At 52.0% G+C, this 20914-nt stretch overlaps 1 protein-coding gene across 2 annotated transcripts; it reads left to right on the top strand.

The window, feature by feature from the left end:
* The first annotated feature begins 137 nt into the window (after positions 1 to 137).
* LOC116956532 (tripartite motif-containing protein 14-like) lies at positions 138 to 20169 on the top strand. Of its 2 annotated transcripts, XM_032978215.2 has the most exons (9): positions 138 to 246; positions 2570 to 2972; positions 3425 to 3529; positions 11661 to 11796; positions 14809 to 14904; positions 16613 to 16873; positions 18047 to 18069; positions 18616 to 18737; positions 19451 to 20169. In XM_032978215.2, the coding sequence occupies exons 2-9, from the start codon at positions 2590 to 2592 to the stop codon at positions 20149 to 20151; spliced, it is 1827 nt and encodes a 608-aa protein (XP_032834106.2). In that variant the 5' UTR covers positions 138 to 246; positions 2570 to 2589; the 3' UTR covers positions 20152 to 20169. The 2 variants fall into 2 exon arrangements, with proteins under 2 accessions (XP_032834106.2, XP_032834105.2); XM_032978214.2 differs by lacking the exon at positions 138 to 246 and having other exon boundaries at positions 904 to 2972.
* The last annotated feature ends 745 nt before the right edge of the window (positions 20170 to 20914 follow it).

Raw genomic sequence — 20914 nt, 5'->3', positions numbered from 1 at the left:
GAATCCCTGAGTCACGAAAGCTTTAAATCAAAACATGGGATTCATTCTATCAAAGCGGCGGAGTATATGGGGGGAAGGGGGCGGTGTCTACTGAAGGGGGCGTAGTCTAAGGACGGGGGCGGGGTCTATAAAAGGGGCAGAACCTATCAGAGGGTGGAGTCTACTAGCCCCTCCCTACCCGCCGGTGACGTCAGGGAGCGCTGCAGGAAGTCGACTCACCGTCTCCACAGCACTGTACCGCACACTGTACGTGGTTGTTGTTTCTTCTCGAGCGCGTTCACATCGCGGTAGCGCTCGCCGTAGTGAGAGAGGGAGAGAGAGCGTTGTGGTGGTGGTGCGGTAGTGGTGGTGGTGGTGGTAGTAGTGGTGGTGGCAATAGTGGTGGTGGTGGTGGGGCGATAGTGGTGGTGGTGGCAATAGTGGTGGTGGTGGGGCGGTAGTGGTGGTGGGGCGATTGTGGTGGTGGGGCGATTGTGGTGGTGGGGCGATTGTGGTGGTGGTGGTTGGGTAGTGGTGGTGGTGGGGCGGTAGTGGTGGTGGGGCGATAGTGGTGGGGCGGTAGTGGTGGTGGTGGGGCGATAGTGGTGGTGGTGGGGCGATAGTGGTGGTGGTGGTGGCAATACTGGTGGTGGTGGCAATAGTGGTTAGGTAGTGGTGGTGGTGGGCGATAGTGGTGGTGGTGGGGCGGTGGTGGTGGTGGGGTAGTGGTGGTGGTGGGGCGATAGTGGTGGTGGTGGGGCGATAGTGGTGGTGGTGGTGGTGGCAATACTGGTGGTGGTGGCAATAGTGGTGGGGTAGTGGTGGTGGTGGGGCGATAGTGGTGGTGGTGGGGCGGTGGTGGTGGTGGGGCGGTAGTGATGGTGGGGCGATAGTGGGGGTGGGGTGGTGGTGGTGGGGCGGTAGTGGTGGTGGTGGTGGTGGCAGTTGTGGTGGGGGCAGTAGCGGCGGCAGCGGTGGTGGTGGTGGTGTTGGTGGTGGTGTTGGTGGCTGCTCCTCTGGCTAAGCAGTAAACACAACATCACCACCATCACCTCGTCATGAAGAGGCGCGCGAAGTCTCGAGTTGACGCGTCGCTCACGGCTGCGAGTCTCGACCGCCGCTAACGCGTGCGGTGTCAACGCTTAACAATTATCACACCAACACACACACCAACACACACACACTCTCACACACGCCATCGCCACCTAAGAGTCAGCTGTGGTTTCAAGACTACAGCTTCTTTAGTGGGTGCTTGGTGGTGGTGGTTATGAGCGGTGGTGCAGCGGTTAGCAGCTACGAACACGGCAGACGCTCACGGCCAACACCACCAGCGACTATCATCTCTAAACCCAGAGGCCCCGGGGCCTCTGCTAGGTCGACTCTGCCCTCAAAACGAGTCTGCGGTGCGTGGTGAACTTATCGCCACTCGGGGAGACAAAGGCGGCCCCTGGATGAGCGTGGTGCCGCCACAGTGCCTGTAGCCTTCGTAAGCTGCTACTGCTGCTGTTACTGCTGCTGTTGCTTGCTACTGCTGCTGCTACTGCCTGCTGTTGCTGCTACTGCTGATACCTGCTGCTACTGCCTGCTGCTGCTACTGCTGATACCTGCTGCTGCTACTGCTGCTACTACTGCTGCTGCTGCTACTGCTGATACCTGCTGCTGTTGCTGCTACTGCTGATACCTGCTGCTACTGCCTGCTGCTGATACTGCTGATACCTGCTGCTGCCTGCTGCTGCTACTGCTGATACCTGCTGCTGTTGCTGCTACTGCTGCTTGCTGCTGCTGTTGCTGCTACTGTTGATACCTGCTGCTACTGCCTGCTGCTGATACTGCTGCTGCCTGCTGCTACTGCTGCTGCCTGCTGCTACTGCTGCTGCTACTACTACTGCTGCTGCTACTGCCTGCTGCTGCCTACTGCTGCTGCTACTGCTGCTACTGCTGCTTGCTACTGCTGCTGCTACTCGCTACTAACAGCCACTTGCCCCGACAGTCTGCTGAAGGCTACACGGGGATATCTTTGATACGCGTGTGGTGGTAGTGGTGATTATAAGTGGGTAGTCGTGGTAATTATAAGTGGGGTGATGGTGGTCAGTGCCGGATGAAGCTAGGTGCAGGGCCTCCAGCATATGTTATTAAGAGGCCCAAAATTTGTTTTTTCAAAACGCATTAATATAACACGTAAATTTACTTTGCATAGTGAAGTAATTGTATTTATTAATTTGCTATAGAGCCAGATAATACGACAAATCGCTAACCTTAAAGACCAAGTTGTTCATAAAAGTTGAAGGCGGTATAGTACTGTAGTAATAGAGCAAGTGCAGAATCACTGAACCGGAATTGTCAGCTGGAAAGCACGGGGCCCGGAGCATATGCAGCTACTTTTGCTACCAGGATAATCCGGCACTAGTGGTGGTGATAAGTGGGTGGTGGTTGTGGTGATAAGTGGGTGGTTGGTGATGGTTATACGTGGGTGGTGGTGGTGGTGATTATAAGCGGGGGGTTAGTGATGGTCGTGGGCACAACAACAACAACACCACCCAACCTTGCCCCACCGCCACCGCCGCCACCACCACCACCGCCGCCGCCGCAGACTCCGCCAACTCCGACGCGATGGAGGAAGAGGCGGCGCTCGTCCACTACCGCGACCTCCGCTGCGTCATCTGCCTCGAGCTCTTCGACTGGCCCATCACGCTGCCGTGCGGCCACACGTTCTGCCGGGCCTGCATCGCCGCCTCGTGGGCCGCCCAGCGCCGCTCGCCGGCCCACGCCTGCTGCACGTGCCCCGTGTGCCGCAAGGAGTACCCGCGCAAGCGGCGGCTCGCCAAGACGGTCGTGCTCGCCAACATGGTGGAGGAGGTGAAGAGGAGGCGGCGCAGGGTGGTGGCCCGCGGAGGAGGAGGAGGAGACGACGGAGACGACGACGCGGCGGCGGCGGCCGTGTCGTGCAAGAGCTGCCTCGGCGAAGACGTGCTGGCCGTCAAGACGTGCCTCAGGTACCGCGGTGGCGGTGGTGGTGGGCGGTGGCGGTGGTGGTGGTTGTAGTGATGGGTCGTACCCAGGCCATGGTGATGGTCGTGGTTACCAAGTCTTGGCGGTGGTGATGGCGATAGTTGGGATCGGGTGGCGGTGGTAGTACCAGGCGGTGCTTGTACGCTTCGCTATACACTACGTACTACCCTGTACACGGCGATACACTTGAACCACGATGCTAAGATGAAAATGCATTGCTTTAGAACCGCTTGTTCGTGTGTTTAGTTTGTTGGCTACGCATTGCGCGAAATAAGTTCACCGGACGTACACTCCACATGCAAGGGGGTGGTGGCGAGGAGATGTTAACTACCTCGCCCGCTATGCAGGAGGTCGTACGCAGGGTTGTCGATGCCAACCCTTAGGCCGCCGCCACCCCCTGCCGCGTGTGTCCGTTGCGTGCACTTTTGTGCGGCAGGTGCGAGTCCGCTCTCTGCGAGGCCCACGTGAAACTCCACAGGCACGACCCGGCCTTCAGCGGCCATGTGCTGGCTCCGCTGGGCATCAACGTCGCCGCTCGCCGGTAAACCACCGCTTGGCTCGGCCATCGAACAACAACGCCGCTTTCAGATGCTGAATACGCTACACTATACACTACACTATACACTACACTATGCACTACACTATACACTACACTGCTGTACACTACACTGCTGTACACTACACTGCTACACATTACACTACACTATACACTACACTATGCACTGCACTGCTACACACTGCTACACACTACACTATACACTACACTGCTATACAACAACACTGCTGTACACTACACTGCTATACACTACACTGCTACACACTACACTGCTGTACACTACACTGCTGTACACTACACTGCTGTACACTACACCACTATACACTACACCACTATACACTACACTATACACTACACCAGACACGACTATACCCCACACCCTAAAGTGCTATACCCTACACTATACCCTACACTATGCGCTACACTATGCACTACACTATGCACTGCTATACACTCCGCTATACTACACTATACATGACTATACACTACAGGAGACACTACACTTTACACTGCTATACGCTACACTGCTATATGCTACACTAGACACTACACTGTACACTTCTTCTGGGATCCCGTGCAGTCAAGTCTGATTTCCCTCCAGGTTTCACTTGTCCGTGTTGTGAGGTGGACCTGGCAGGCCTTAGGTCCAGAGATGGCTGAATAGGCCAATCCGTGACCTGCAGATCTTGACACAGTGGGGGCAGGGATGGTCCATCCTGGAGCTCCCACTCGTTGTTGTCTCTCTGGTGTGTGTGCGTTGCGGCGTGGTCTTTTCCTGGCTTTCAACTCTCTTCGCTCGGCCTCAGAATGCTGAGTTCCATTGTTTATTTTGGCCCTCCGTGATGGTCTATCAAGAGCATAGATTTCCCAGTTGTTTGGATCTATGTGGCTTCGCTTGAGGTGCATTTTAAGGTTGTCACGGAAACTGCTTCCTTTGACCTCCGGGGGCAACGTGATCCATCCCTGAGCTGGGAATAGAAAATGTCCTTCGGGAAGCCTCGAGTCCTTCATCCTCACAAGGTAACCTGCCCCTCTGAGTTGATACATCATGATGATGGCCTCTATGCTGGATGAGTTGGATCGCTCCAGGACACTGATGTTAGCTTGTCTTTCTTCCCAGGTGATGTTTAGTATTTTCCTGAGACAGCGTTGATGAAACATTTCGAGAGATTTTACGTGTTTACATAAGAGCGTTGGGATGATGACAGGATTATACACAGCCACTTTGGTCTTGGTGGTAATGCCGTGGTCTTCAAAGGCCCTGTTTATAAGTTTGCCAAATGCAGCACTAGCTCGGACAATCCGATGTTGGATTTCATAATCGATTAAGAAATTGCTGGAGAGATGGCTGCCTAAGTATGGGAAACTGGGAACTTTTATAGTAGTGCATTGTTAGTAGTGATTGTAGGGGGTGGTAGGTGTTTTCCCGGAGCTTGTTGTAAAAGGTTTTTTGTTTTGCTGGTATTCAATGTTAGAGACCTATCCTGCTGTAAGCAGGTCCACTTCTGAGCAGGCACTGACTTGGACATCGTCAGCATATTGGAATTCAATAACGGATATGATTGATGTTTACATCGTTAGACCTCCTTTGCCAGTACCAAAATGTAATAATAGGGTTTTTCCCTTTTTTTCTGGCAACAAAACTGACTGCAGGTATTGTGGTTAATGCAGAGATGAATCCTTGTAAAAAGGTTTCAGTTTTGTTGCCAGAAAAAAAGGGAAAACCCCTGTTATTACATTTTGGTACTGGCAAAGGAGGTCGAATGATGTAGATCAGGGGTGTCCAAACTACGGCCCGCGGGCCAACTGTGGCCCGCGGTCCAGTTTTTATTGGCCCGCAGCAAATTCTGAAAATATAATTGAATATGGCCCGCACAAGAAGCTTGAGCTCAACTCTGTTGCACTTCTCAGTTTCAACACTAGATGGAGCCAGCCACGGGAAACCGTGCTTCTCCACTAAACAAAATTAAGCAAAGAAAAACTTTTACCGCGAGTCACCAGAAATGGCAGCACCGAAGAAACGCAAAATAGCAAGTGAGTGTAGAATATTTCAAACACGGTAGGAAAATGAATATTTTTTCAAAGAAATCAACGGAAAGTGTGTGTTTGATTTGCAATGAAGATGTTGCTGTGATGAAAGAGTATAATGTCCGTCAGCACTATGAGACCAGACATCAGAGCTACACATCGTACACCGGTGCCGAACGAACACAGAAAGTCAAGCAAATGGCGGCTAGCCTGCAAGCTCAACAACAAAAAAATTTTCGTGCTAACAAAATACAGAAAAACGCCACAATGAGCAAGCTATGAAGTCACTAAACTTATTGCCCAGCACGGCAAACCGTTCTCAGACGGTGATTTCATAAAGCAGTGCCTCATCAAAGTCACAGAAATAATGTGCCCGGAAAAAGTGCAGGATTTCAACAGCGTGAGCTTATCCAGAAATACAGTGGTGCGGAGAATCGAGGACTTGTCAGTTAACTTGAAACTTCAGCTGAGAGACAAAGCTTGTGCTTTTGATTTTTACTCGATAGCATGCGACGAGAGCACAGATGCCACAGACACCGCGCAGCTGTTAGTTTTTTTTGCGGGGAGTAGATGAAAATTTTTGCTGTACGGAGGAACTGCTTGATATGATGAGCCTAAAAGGCACAACGACGGGTAGAGATATTTTTGAAGCTGTGTCAGAGGCAGTTGAAAAGATGGGGCTTAAATGGGACAAGCTCTGTGGAGTAACAACGGATGGAGCTCCGGCCATGATGGGCGAGCGCAAAGGAATGGCATCGATGGTGTGCGCCAAGGTAAAAGAGAGCAGAGGTGAGGCTGTTAGGATGCACTGTATAATCCACCAAGAAGCACTGTGTGCCAAGACTGTCCAGCTGGGCGATGTTGATGAACACTGTTGTAAAAACTGTCAACATAATTTGAGCTAGAGGACTGTACCACAGAGAATTTCAAGCTTTCCTATCTGATGTGGATGCTGAATACGGGGATGTACTCTACCACTCTGATGTGCGCTGGCTCAGCCGCGGCTCTGTACTGCAGCGGTTTTATTCGCTGAGATCAGAAATCGACCAGTTTTTGAAAGAGAAGGGCCGACCTCTTCATGAACTGAGTGACCCTCTGTGGCTGGCAGACCTGGCATTTTTAGTTAATCTTACTCATCATCTGAATGCACTGAACAAGAACCTACAAGGCAAAGAACAGCTGGGGCCACACCTGTATGCGCACATGAAAGCCTTCTGTGTAAAGCTCCGCCTGTTTGAGACACAACTACGAAGCTTTAATGCTGCACACTTCCCTGCGCTGTCTGAAATCAAGTCTGCTTTTCCAAAGGCCGACCTTTCTGCTAAAAAGGAGAATATGTGTCTGTGATTGTATCTCTCATGACAGAATTCAACCAGCGTTTCGAAGATTTTTCTGTCATTGAAAAACAAATCAAGCTGTTCTCGACCCCCTTCCTGGTGGATGCAGAAGAAGTGGAAGAGAGTCTGCAGTTAGAACTGATTGAAATGCAATGTGATGATTCTCTGAAGAGTCAACATCAGCTTCTCCCCCTCCCTGACTTCTATCAGAGTTTGGATAATGCCAAGTTTCCTCTGATGAGACGCCACACAAAAAGAATGATGAGCCTGTTCGGCTCAACATACATATGTGAACAAACATTTTCTCTGTTAAATCAGAACCAAAGCAGACTGAGAACCAGAATGACTGATAGCCATCTCTGTGAAGTCCTTCGTGTCTCAACCATCAAACTTTCTCCTGACATGTCAGCCATCCTTCAATCCAAAGGACAGCATCACTGCTCCCACTGAGTGCAATGTTCTTCACATTATAGGTGAGTTAGAAATACACACAGTATTCATGTGTCAATATGTCACCTCTAGTGTGTGGCCCGGCCTTTTGTTTATTTTTATGTATTTGGCCCTCACTAAAAAAACTTTGGACACCCCTGATGTAGATGCTCACCCCGAGCCCTCATTACTTTGATAGTGCATTGTCTTTGAGCTGTACGCCTTTTGGCGTCATCTGGTCGAGCACCAATTGGGTCGAGGCCCAAAAGAAAGCCGTCCCTTGGTGTGGACCAATCAGTTTCAAGGACAATGCATATATTATAATGTTTTTTTTGTTTGTTTGCATTTTGACTGCAGGTATTGTGGTTAATGCAGACATGAATCCTTGTAAAAAGGTTTCAGTTTTGTTGCCAGAAAAAAAGGGAAAAACCCTATTATATCATTGATGTTTTCGACTTGGCTCTGAAACAGTTTATGTTGAAGATGTTTGCGTGAGTCCTGTATGTGATATTTATGCCTCTGGGAAGTCTGTCCTCTGTCCGATGAAGCATTCCCGCCAGGAAGATGGAGAAAATAGTTAGTGCAATAACGCAGCCTCGCTTCACACCAGTCCTTACTTCGCTTGGATCTGAGGTTTCACTATCCGAGAGGATGACAGCCTTCATACCGTCATGCAAACGACGGAAGATGTTAACAAATTTTGTTGGGCAGCCATATCTTAGAAGGATTCTCCATAGTGTTTCACCATTTACAGATTCGAAAGCTTTAGTCAAATCGAAGAAGGTCATGTAACAATGGTAGTTCTCTGCTCCTGGCACTTCTCTTGAAGTTGAAGGGCTGAGAAGATCTTGCCTGAAGTGCCCCTGCCAGGTTGAAAGCCACTCTGCGATTCAGGAAGGAGTTTTTCAGCAAGCGGTAGAAGTCTGTTCAGTAGGATTCTTGCCAGTATTTTTCCAGCGGTGGCAAGAAGAGAGATTCCTCTGTAGTTGTCAGCCTGACTTGTCACCTTTTTTGAAGATGGTGGCAATGATGGCATCTTTCAGTTCGCTGGGAAGGTCTTCATCATTCCAGATCCTGGCCATGAGGGAGTGCAGGTGTTCTAGTCGGTGTTGTCATCCAGCAGGAATCTGGTCTAGCCCCCCACTAGCTTTTCTCTTTAATCTGCTTGACAGCTTTAGCCACTTCAAGCATCGTTGGTTCTCCAGCTAAATCCTCAGTCGTAGAGCGTTGCGGAATCTCACCGAATATAGAAGCGTCTACAACAGCGTTGCAGTTGAAAATAGTGCTGAAGTGTTCCTGCCAGCGGGAGATGATTGCATTTTTGTCTTTGAAGATTTCTGCCCCATGCTTTCCGCTTCTTGTCAATGAGGCCTGTGATTTCCTGGTCATTGTCATCAAACCAGTCACAGTTTTTCCTTCTTGTGTAGCCACCGGTGTTTTTACAGCTGCTTATACCTGCCATCTTCAGGTGTCCAGTACTCGTGAAGATTTCCTGAAGCCTGGTTGGTGCTGAGTCTTTGAGTTAGTTCTTTCAGTCGGGCCTGTACTGCTGGATCTTTAGTCTAATTACATTGAGTATTTTCCTCTGCAGCACCAGACATCCAGTGGCTCCTCCGCCATATGCCGTTGGCCATCTGGACCATAGCTCATCCGCCCCACCGAGGTTGGCCATTGGTCACTTGGTATACACCCGGGATTTTATCATGGTTTACTCCCTTAGCCTAAGTGGCTAACCAGAGCCCCGTTAACCAGCACATTTCCAGGTGAGTCCAAAAAGGCCTTCATGGTTACCGAAGTGGCCCAGGTGGTCAAACCACCCACCATAATTTGCCCTGTCTAGCAATCCTGTACTTTACCTGTTACCACCTCCCACAACGTGGACGAGGGGTTGGTTTTTGGGAGGCACTATCCACTACTATACCCTACACTTTTGGCTAGCGATCGAACAAAGACGGCCACTGCATCATGCGTTTTCAGATGCTATATACACTACACTATACACTACTATACACTAAACTATACCCCATACTATAGAGTGAACTCTCAGTTTAACGGACGAATAGGGGGGATGGGGTGTCCGTAGAATCCGATTGTCCTTTAATGGCTAAATTTTGACGTATTTTGAGAACTAAGTCCACACCCTTTTACACCCAGATAAACAACTGTCCACTACTTTCATGTCTCCCACTTTCACCTACAGTAAGCACTTGTTAATTAGACACATACGGTGCTCTGGCCTTGCCGAATTATCCAATATTCCGAATTATGTACAATGGTAATCCCTACTGCCTCCTGCCGCGATAAAAAAAAATCTAAATTTTTTTTCCAGAAGTTATTTCCACAAAACGTAAGACTTACCATTAATAACCAGCACTGCAGGCGAACTCTTGGATTTATCTCGCTGACTAAGGGATTTATACTCCAGTCCCTTTCTGTTACCGCTTGATGTAGGCGTAGACGACATTCCTGAGCGGGTTGGCTTGCACAAAGTGCACATGAACAAGGTGAAGTCCCAAGTGACCGGGTCTCCCACTGATGCTCACCACGCGCACAGCCACCAACGCTCACCACGCGTACCGCCACCAGACCGAGTCGTTTTGGTGGTGGCGCGCGGCGTCGCTCCACGCACTATGCCGAAATTGGACCATTCAGTATGACAATTCGCTCGTGGCAAATTGCTAATACACCGTATATATGCCGAAAGCGCACCCATGCCACAATTATCCACAAATTATGAATGATCAAATACCGAAATGACGAGGTTTTACTGTATTTTACACCAAAAAAACCCCACAGTGTAATAGAACACTGAGCCCATTAAGGGGAAGAAGCAAATATTGGCCGGACTAATCTCCGGACTTAGTCTGTTGTTTTGTGGGCAAAGTCCGACGTTATTGTTGTCTGATCTTCGGACACAAAACTCGGATTCGGCAGATCCTCTCCGTTAAATTCGAGATCTGCCGAATGGGGAGATACCGGTTAAACCGAGAGTTGACTGTACAGGTGACCCCCGACTTACGATGAGTCTACTTGCAACCCCTCGCCCCGCTTTTACGACCTTTTTTTATGTAAGACCCCCACAGTATGATATATAGTGGTGTATAGTAGTGGAGTGTAGTGTATAGTAGTGGAGTGTATATTAAGTAAGACCTCCACAGAAACGACCAAAACTCATGACTACGACCGCCTAATGGCTCCTACCGACGGCGTGACCTCTGGCGACGAGTCTGTACATATCATGCGCAGATGGGCAGCTTCGGATGGCACTGCTTTTCGGTTCTGGCGTGTGGGTATGTACAGTGTAGCCCGACAGTCTGCAGCTGCGCCAAGAGCGAACGCAGCATCTCTTTGGCAACGCTCTTCACTTTTGTCAATTTTCTTCAAATTTAGTGGAGGGAAAAAAAAAATTTCGCTACTGCGTCCGAGAAAAGGAAATGTGGTGCACGTGCAGAAAAGCACTTAAGGATTTTCAAATGTATTTGTGTTTACTTAATAAATGTTTCCGAAAGTTGCGTTAAGTTACAAAAATGTCTGTTTGGGTTATTTTCATTTATTTTCCTGGTCAATTTTGGTATTTGTACAGTAGGTGATGGGTTTCCAGGAACGGAACTCCAAATTTATGACATTGCGCCTACGGAAAATAAGGGTTCTACTTACGACGGCTCGACTTTCGGCCGTTGTCCAGCAACCAATTAGGTCGCAGGTTTGGGGGTTGCCAGTGCACTACACTATACGCTACGATACCCTACATTATACACTACACTGTACACCACACTTTCGGCTAACCATCGAACAAAGACAGTCACCGCATCCGCGCATTTTCAGATGCGCTTCTACGGCCGTCTGAAACGCTTTTCCTTTCGATATTAGGAAGCCACTGGAGCTATGCTCTTGTAAATCATCATTATCTAGATTGACGAACTTATTTCTTTAGAGCTGCTTTTGGTGTTGAGTTTGTTGTCCTTCCTCCGCACCTCCTATTAACACGGTTGACTACGTACGGTCCGAAAGAAGTTCAACATACATACACTTACACTCTGCACTACATACTACACTATACACTACGATACGACACACAATACTATACACTACTATACAGTAGATCACGATACACTGCACTATACCCCACACTATGCACTACATTACGATACACTAAACTATGATTCGCTACACCACTATGATAAAGGGGTTACTTATGGGGTCACGAAGAGTTAGGGGATGGGAGGTGGCCATGTTAGAGGGGGGTACTTAGGGGATGGGGGTGGTGCCGTTTCCTTTCAAATTGTGACACCGCCCGAACCCCGCCCCTCCCCCCACCCCAGGTGCACGGAGCATGGCGCGACACTCCGCTACTACTGCACCCGGGAGGGGCTGCTGGTGTGCTCCGACTGCTCGCTGTTCGGTACTCACAAGAACCACCAGCTGGTGGCGGCCAAGGACGAGTATGAGGAGAGGAAGGTGAGCCGCCGTGCATCGTCGTTAGTGGGTCTCTGTGGGTCTCTCTGGGTCTCTGTGTATCTCTGTGGTTCTCTGAGTGTGTGCCTCTGTGGGTCTCTGTGTATCGCCGTGGGTCTCTGTGGGTCTCTGTGTATCTCTGTGGGTCGCCGTGTCTCTCTGGGTCTCTGTGGGTCTCTGTGGATCTCTCTGGGTCTCTGTGTGTCTCTCTGGGTCTCTGTGGGTCTCTGTGTATTTCTCTGGGTCTCGGTGTGTCTCTCTGGGTCTCTTGTGTATCGCCGTGTGCCTCTGTGGGTGTCTGTGTATCGCCGTGGGTCTCTGTGTGTCTCTCTGGGTCTCTGTGTATCTCTGTGGGTCTCTGGGTCTCTGTGGGTCTCTCTGGGTCTCTGCGTATCGCCGTGGGTCTCTGTGTGTCTCTCTGGGTCTCTGTGTATCTCTGTGGGTCTCTGGGTCTCTGTGTGTCTCTGTGGGTCTCCGTGTGCCTCTGTGGGTCTCTGTGTATCGCCGTGGTTCTCTGTGTGTCTCTCTGGGTCTCTGTGTATCTCTGTGGGTCTCTGTGTATCTCTCTGGGTCTCTGTGTGTCTCTCTGGGTCTGTGTGTCTCTGGGTCTGTGTGTCTCTGGGTCTCTGTGTGTCTCTCTGTGTCTCTCTGGGTCTCTGTGTGTCTCTCTGGGTCTCTGTGTGTCTCTGTGGGTCTCTGTGTGTCTCTCTGGGTCTCTGTGTCTCTCTGGGTCTCTGTGTATCTCTCTGGGTCTCTGTGTGTCTCTCTGGGTCTCTGTGTATCTCTCTGGGTGTCTGTGTATCTCTCTGGGTCTCTGTGTGTCTCTCTGGGTCTCTGTGTGTCTCTCTGGGTCTCTGTGTGTCTCTCTGGGTCTCTGTGTGTCTCTCTGGGTCTCTGTGTGTCTCTCTGGGTCTCTGTGTATCTCTCTGGGTCTCTGTGTATCTCTCCGGGTCTCTCTGGGTCTCTGTGTGTCTCTCTGGGTCTCTGTGTGTCTCTCTGGGTCTCTGTGTGTCTCTCTGGGTCTCTGTGTGTCTCTCTGGGTCTCTGTGTATCTCTCTGGGTCTCTGTGTGTCTCTCTGGGTCTCTGTGTGTCTCTCTGGGTCTCTGTGTGTCTCTCTGGGTCTCTGTGTATCTCTCTGGGTCTCTCTGGGTCTCTGTGTGTCTCTCTGGGTCTCTGTGGGTCTCTCTGGGTGTCTGTGGGTCTCTGTATCGCCGTGGGTCTCTGTGTATCTATGTGGGTCTCTGTGCATCTCTCTGGGTCTCTGTGTATCTCTGTGGGTCTCTGTGTATCTCTGTGGGTCTCTGAGTCTGTGTGCCTCTGTGGGTATCTCTGTATCGCCGTGGGTCTCTGTGTGTCTCTCTGGGTCTCTTGTGTATCGCCGTGTGTCTCTCTGGGTCTCTGTGTATCGCCGTGTGCCTCTGTGGGTCTCTGTGTATCGCCGTGGGTCTCTGTGTCTCTCTGGGTCTCTGTGTATCGCCGTGGTTCTCTGTGGGTCTCTGTGTGTCTCTCTGGGTCTCTGTGTATCTCTGTGGGTCTCTGTGTATCTCTCTGGGTCTCTGAGTCTGTGTGCCTCTGTGGGTATCTCTGTATCGCCGTGGGTCTCTGTGTGTCTCTCTGGGTCTCTTGTGTATCGCCGTGTGTCTCTCTGGGTCTCTGTGTATCGCCGTGTGCCTCTGTGGGTCTCTGTGTATCGCCGTGGGTCTCTGTGTCTCTCTGGGTCTCTGTGTATCGCCGTGGTTCTCTGTGGGTCTCTGTGTGTCTCTCTGGGTCTCTGTGTATCTCTGTGGGTCTCTGTGTATCTCTCTGGGTCTCTGTGTGTCTCTCTGGGTCTGTGTGTCTCTGTGTGTCTCTGTGGGTCTCCGTGTGCCTCTGTGGGTCTCTGCATATCGCCGTGGGTCTCTGTGTGTCTCTCTGGGTCTCTGTGTATCTCTGTGGGTCTCTGGGTCTCTGTGTGTCTCTGTGTATCGCCGTGGGTCTCTGTATCGCCGTGGGTCTCTGTGTGGGTCTCTGTGTATCTCTGTGGGTCTCTGGGTCTCTGTGTGTCTCTGTGTATCGCCGTGGGTGTCTGTGGGTCTCTGTGTCTCTCTGGGTCTCTGTGTGTCTCTCTGGGTCTCTGTGTATCTCTCTGGGTCTCTGTGTGTCTCTCTGTGTCTCTCTGGGTCTCTGTGTGTCTCTCTGGGTTTCTGTGTGTCTCTCTGGGTTTCTGTGTGTCTCTCTGGGTCTCTGTGTATCTCTCTGGGTCTCTGTGTGTCTCTGGGTCTCTGTGTATCTCTCCGGGTCTCTGTGTGTCTCTCTGGGTCTCTGTGTATCTCTCTGGGTCTCTGTGTATCTCTCTGGGTCTCTGTGTCTCTCTGGGTCTCTGTGTATCTCTCCGGGTCTCTGTATCTCTCCGGGTCTCTCTGGGTCTCTGTGAGTCTCTGTATCGCCGTGGGTCTCTGTGGGTCTCTGTGTATCTATGTGGGTCTCTGTGCATCTCTCTGGGTCTCTGTGTATCTCTGTGGGTCTCTGTGTATCTCTGTGGGTCTCTGAGTCTGTGTGCCTCTGTGGGCATCTCTGTATCGCCGTGGGTCTCTGTGTGTCTCTCTGGGTCTCTGTGTATCGCCGTGTGTCTCTCTGGGTCTCTGTGTGTCTCTCTGGGTCTCTGTGTGTCTCTCTGGGTCTCTGTGTCTCCGTGTGCCTCTGTGTGTCTCTGTGGGTCTCTGTGTGTCTCTGTGTATCGCCGTGTGTCTCTCTGGGTCTCTGTGTGTCTCTGTGTGTCTCTGTGGGTCTCTGTGGGTCTCTTTGTGTCTCTCTGGGTCTCTGTGCGTCTCTTTGGGTCTCTGTGTGTCTCTCTGGGTCTCTGTGTGTCTCTGTGTGTCTCTGTGTGTCTCTGTGTGTCTCTGTGTGTCTCTCTGTGTCTCTGTGTGTCTCTGTGTGTCTCCGTGGGTCTCTGTGTGCCTCTATGGGTTCGCAACCACTTACCGGTCGATTCCCCGATGTCTTCCCGGCGTTGCTTCCCCCAATTTCGTTGGCAGCTGCTGGTGACCATGGAGAGGGAGGGGAGGATCGACCGCAAGAAGAACTCTGAGTCCAAAGTGCACGAGCTGACGGCATTCCACGACCGAGTGGAGGTGACCAATACCCCCACTGATGCCCCCGCCATTGCCCCCGCCGATACCCCCACTGACGGGGTTGGGGTAATGCTTGTGATAGTGTTTGGGGTAGTGATAAGTTTATTGTAATTGGATAGGGTAGTGATAGTGGTTAGGGTAGTGATAGGGGTAATGATAGTGGATAGGGTTGTAATAGGACTAGTAATGGGGGTTGGGGTAGTGATAGTGGTTAGGGTAGTGATAGGGGTAGGGGTAGTGATATGAGTTGGGGTAGTAATAGAGTTCGGGGTAGGCTTAGTGTTGTTGTTGAGTCTCTTGGCATAAGGCGTTTGTTTCCCTGTACCAATTAACCGCATGGTCTCTCATCATCACTACGATCCATGGGCAGTAGGTTGTCAAGTGCCAACATGTACAAGTAGTGGTCATCATCTTCCATATGTAGAGGGGGTCTTTAAAGAGAAAGTGGTAAAGTGTATACTTTGAGATCATTAAGAAGAGATGGCCCCTAAGGGTACTGTATAGATAATTAGTAAATAATACACACAGACCGGAAGCAGGTGGATTGTTTCACTCTGCTGGAAAATCGCCGGATGATGCTGGATGTAATTACCAGCGAAACGTCGTACTACTTAAATTGTAAATGTTGTGGATTGACTTTCCAACACACCGGTGGGCTGAAGTAGTAAACTACACTATACACTATGCTAGTAACTAATTGGCACGTTGATTACGTGACAAACCTTCCTGGATATGTCGGGTGGTGGAGGCTTACAACACATACTTGCGCGATCTAACCCAAAAAACTTTATTATGATATATTGGTCGCGAAATCCTACGTGTTAAACTGAATACACGCTGAGATAATGAAGAACTGTTAGCGCGTACGGTGCTGCATAGATAACACTGTGTGACAAAAACATTTTTTTTGTTATTTCTTAATTGCTTATGCCTCAGAAGTATAGAAAATGGCTATTATTCCCCACAAACTTTGCGTTTTGTGACTAGGACAGTGATATTTTTTTAATGTACCTATTTTCAAAGAGAGAACTTGTTGTGCATTTGTGTCATTCCTTCACGTAAAGTCCCGGTCACAAAAGCAAAGTTTGTGGGGAATAATAACCACTTTCTGTACTTTTGAGGCATAACCAATTAGAAAATAACACTTACTACCCAGGAACAAAAATCTTTTACATAATGCCCATAAGGCAATGTATAGATAATTTATTAATTAATTGGCGTGCTGCGCGTTGAGATGATCGGTAACAGGTGGCTGAGGGGCGCCAGAAAGTTTTGTGGGGGAGGGGGTGGAGACAGTGCAACGTAGACGTTGAGATAATTGAAGGCACGTGCCGGAGTGGGGGGAGGGGCGTGGCCACTTTCTGATAGGGGCGGGGCCTGCTGGGGGTATATAAGGGGGGGGGGGCTTGGGGGAAGCGAAGCCACCGCAGTCTTGAGAGCAGGGACGCAGCAGAGCCGTCTAGCAACGGTGGGCGACATCGGTGCGTTCACGAAGCGACGAGGTGGGCCTGCCCCGACTGCCCACCCCCCCCGACTTGCCCCACAAGTAAAAACAAAAAACCGCCCGCGCGTCTTTCTTTAAGAAACCAACAAAGGCTTCGCCTCTTCCTTTTTTTTTTTGAATGAACCGTCTACCCAGGGGGAGGAGGAGGAGAAGGGAGCTCTCCTTTCGCATCGGTGTCTTTTGTCTCAAACTCCGCGAGCGCAGAGATACACGGACGCGATCAAGACGCGGGTGAGCGCCTTCTACGCCGTCAGCAAGCCGGCGGCGGCGGCGGCGGCGGACGACGACGAGGAGGAGGAGGAGGAGGACGAGGTAGTCCGCGGGCTGGACGCGCAGTGCGGCCCCGTGCTCTACTCCACGCAGCTCGCGATCGAGCGCCACCGCAAGGAGATCGAAGCCCTCGGCTGCATCATCTCGCGCCTGGAGGCCCTGCTCGAGACGCACGACCCCATCGCCTTCCTGCAGGTGCGTGTTAGCCGACACGGTACACGACTATGCACCCCGGGGGCTGAACGATTTTGGGGGGAATGGCCGATTGCGATTTTTTTTTTTTCCTGACGGATGCGATTGCGATTCGATTTGCGATTTCTTCAATTTTTTTTTTTAAGTCAAGCTTCAGTTCTATAATTAACTGTGTAGATTTGAAGCTTTCGTGACTGCAGGAATCCATACTCTGGTTCCTCAGGACGACCGTATGTGTGGCGATCGAAACGTCGCGATCTATTATAATCTTTCTACGTGACTTTACCGAAAGAACCAAAGAGTATTCACCTAATTGATTTAAAACATGTGATGGAGCGTTACCACGTGATACCATCAAAATATTAACTGCTCTATATTCTAATGCAAGGATGAGAACTTGAAAGATATGAATTGCTTCCAACATGTATTTATTAAAATGTTTTAATTTAAATATAACCATCACACATAGAACAGTTGTTTAGTTAAATAATTAAAGTTGCGGTAATAAAAAAATAAAACAATTCCAATAAGAAAGTAATAGGACTTATCAAATCGCAAAAAAATCGTAGCCTTTGCGATTTGCTAATCACATTTTTTCAAATTGCGATTTCGATTTGAAATCGATTAATCGTTCAGCCCTACTATACACTACCCACTACGATACACTAATATATACTATACGCTACTATACACTATACACTACCCACTACGATACACTAATATGTACTATACGCTACTATACACTATACACTACCCACTACTATACACTAATATATACTATACGCTACTATACACTATACACTACCCACTACTATACACTAATATATACTATACGCTACTATACACTGCCCACTGCTATACACTAATATATACTATACACCGCTATACACTACTATATACTATACACCGCTATACACTACTATATACTGTACAAATGTTCTTGCCGTTGGTTTTCACACCTGGCGATGACTGCTTGTGTTGCAGTCGAAACGTCGTGGGAATTTTATTGTTTTATATATATTTTTTATTATTTTATTGTTTCCCTTCAACGTGACTTTACCGAAAGAACCAAGAATATATATAGAACCATAAAACACGGTTCAGTTTTATATTGAGTTCCCCTCCAGAGCCGAGCGAGAGTAAAACTCGCCTCTCACTTTTCTTCTCTTTTTGCAGGATCCGGTTCTCAACGAGCTTACGTGAGTCACGTTAACACCGAGTCCCTCCCCCACCCCCCCTCTGAAAACTCGCCTGTTTTCTATACGTTTCCTTTTGAAGGTGACAGACGCGCACACACACGCGCGTGGCGTTCGCTGTTATTCACCCGGTCCGTGTTGGAGTCGCCGTCGTCGACTCTTCCCTTTTGCACCACCGCCAATGCAGCGGTTGCCGCCACCGGATAATTTGTTCCAATTGAGTCGTGGGTTTACACGTAGAATGGCCGTAGCGCCGGCGCCAATGGAGGCGCTGCTGCTGCTGCTGCTGCTGCTGCCGTGCTTCTCGGGCGCAGCCCGCAACAATAAGTGCCTGCTTTGGCTCGCCCCACCGGTGCACGTCCAGGCTGGCGTGCTGTCGCTGGGGCGACACCGGTCCTGGCACTCTAGGCGGGGCGGCGGGGGTGGGGTGTCGGGCGCTTTACGTACGGAGCACACGCCATTAGAGCGTGGAGTGCGCCATTTTGTTTTCTATTGGACGGCCGTTGGAAGTTGAGCTGTACCTGCGCGCGCTCTCTCTCTGTCTTTCAGTAACGTGCCAGCCAAGGTGCACACCAAGGGCCTGCTGCTGTCCACCACAACGGACCTGGACAAGATCATCTCTCTGCAGAAGATCATGGGCACTCGTCCGCTGCCGCTCATCGCCGAGAGATGTGAGCACGCCGACGTAGCAGCGGCCAAGCCCGGGGTTGGGAAGAACCCAACCAGCTACCCATCCATATAAGCACCCAGCCACCCACGCAACTATCCAGCCCACCCACCCAGCCAGCCACCCACATAACCACTGAGCCAGCCACCCACACAACTATCCACCCAGCCACCCACACAACTATCCAGCCAGCCACCCACACAACTATCCAGCCAGCCACCCACACAACTATCCACCCAGCCACCCACACAACTATCCAGCCAGCCACCCACACAACTATCCAGCCAGCCACCCACACAACTATCCAGCCACCCACCCACACAACTATCCACCCAGCCACCCACACAACTGTCGACCCAGCCACCCACACAACTATCCAGCCACCCACCCAGCCAGCCACCCACATAACCACCCAGCCACCCACATAACCAGCCACCCACCCACATAGCCACCCACCCACACGACCACCCAGCTACTCACGCACACGACCACCCACCCACACGACCACCCAGCCACCCACCCACACAACCACGCACCCACATAACCACCCACCCACACGACCAGCCCGCCCACACGACCGCCCGCCCACACGACCGCCCGCCCACTCGGCCTACGGCAGTGTGCAGCGTGTAGCACGTACATTGAACCTCTTTCGCTCTGTCCGTAGCCAACCGTGCTGACCGGAGGTTGCAACCCCCCCCCCCCCCCCCCCCCCAGACGGCTGCTCCCCGACGCTGGACCCGGCCACCGCGTCGCCGTGGCTGCGCGTCTCCCGCGACCTCAAGACCGTGATGGGCTCCCCGCCGCGCCAGCCGCCGCCCGACCACCCCGAGCGCTTCGACTGCTGGCACCCGCAGGTGCTGGGCGCCCGGCCGCTGGCGTCGGGCCGCCACTACTGGGAGGTGGACGTGGGCGGCGCGGGCTCGTGGCGCGTCGGCGTCGCCTACGGCTCCGTCCCGCGCAAGGGTCAGGGCGGCGTGTGCAAGCTGGGCGAGAACGGCGACTCGTGGTGCCTCTTCATGGACAACAGCGAGCTGACGGCTCGCCACGGCGGCGTGGGGACGCTGCTGCTGCTGCTGCGGCGGCGCCCGAACCCGCTGCAGCAGCAGCAGCAGCAGCAGCAGGGCGACGCCGGTGAAATCCCTGCGGCACCGGCGGCTGCGGCACCGGCGGCTGCACCGGTGGCTGCACCGGCACCGGCGGCACCGGCGGCGGCGTTGGCACCGGCGCCGGCACCGGGGGCGGCGGTTCGCAAGGTGGGCGTCTTTCTGGACTGCGACGCGGGGGTGCTGTCCTTCTACCTGGCGGACGACATGACGCTGCTGCACACGTTCCACGCCAAGTTCACGCAGCCGCTCTTCCCCGCCCTCGCCGTGCTCGTGTGGGACGGCTCCCTCTCTATGGTGGAGCTCGAGTAGATTGGCGTGGTGGGGGGGGGGGGGCGGGGATAGGGGGGTGGGTAAGGTGGGGGGGGTAAGGTGAGGGTGGGGGGGGGGTTGGGTAAGGTGGGGGCAAATGGGTGATGTCGGGGGGGGGGGAAGGATGGGTAAGAGGGGGGGGATAAGGTGGGGGGGGGGGATAGTTACATTGGGGCGGGGGTATGGGTAAGGTGGGGGATGGGTAAGGTGGGGGGGGGGAGATGGGTAAGGTGGGGGGGGGGGATGGGTAAGGTGGGGGGGGGTAGGTAAGGTGGGGGGGGGATGGGTAAGGTGGGGGGGGTATGGGTAAGGTGGGGGGGGGAGATGGGTAAGGTGGGGGGGGGGGGTAGGTAAGGTGGGGGGGGGATGGGTAAGGTGGGGGGGGTATGGGTAAGGTGGGGGGGGGGAAGGATGGGTAAGAGGGGGGGAGATGGAAAAGGTGGGGGGGGATAGTTACATTGGGGGGGGATGGGTAAGGTGGGGGGGGGATGGGTAAGGTGGGGGGGGGGATGGGTAAGGTGGGGGGGGGGGATGGGTAAGGTGGGGGGGGGGGGATGGGTAAGGTGGGGGGGGTAGGTAAGGTGGGGGGGGGGATGGGTAAGGTGGGGGGGGTATGGGTAAGGTGGGGGGGGGGGGGGAGATGGGTAAGGTGGGGGGGGGGGTAGGTAAGGTGGGGGGGGGATGGGTAAGGTGGGGGGGGGTATGGGTAAGGTGGGGGGGGGAAGGATGGGTAAGAGGGGGGAGATAAGGTGGGGGGGGATAG

Source organism: Petromyzon marinus, chromosome 66 (assembly GCF_048934315.1).
Source record: "Petromyzon marinus isolate PM22_M1 ecotype Great Lakes invasive population chromosome 66, UKy_Petmar_22M1.pri1.0, whole genome shotgun sequence".
Lineage (NCBI taxonomy): Eukaryota > Metazoa > Chordata > Hyperoartia > Petromyzontiformes > Petromyzontidae > Petromyzon > Petromyzon marinus.
The sequence above is the reverse complement of the archived record's forward strand: the minus strand, read 5'-3'. Positions and strand labels throughout refer to the sequence as shown.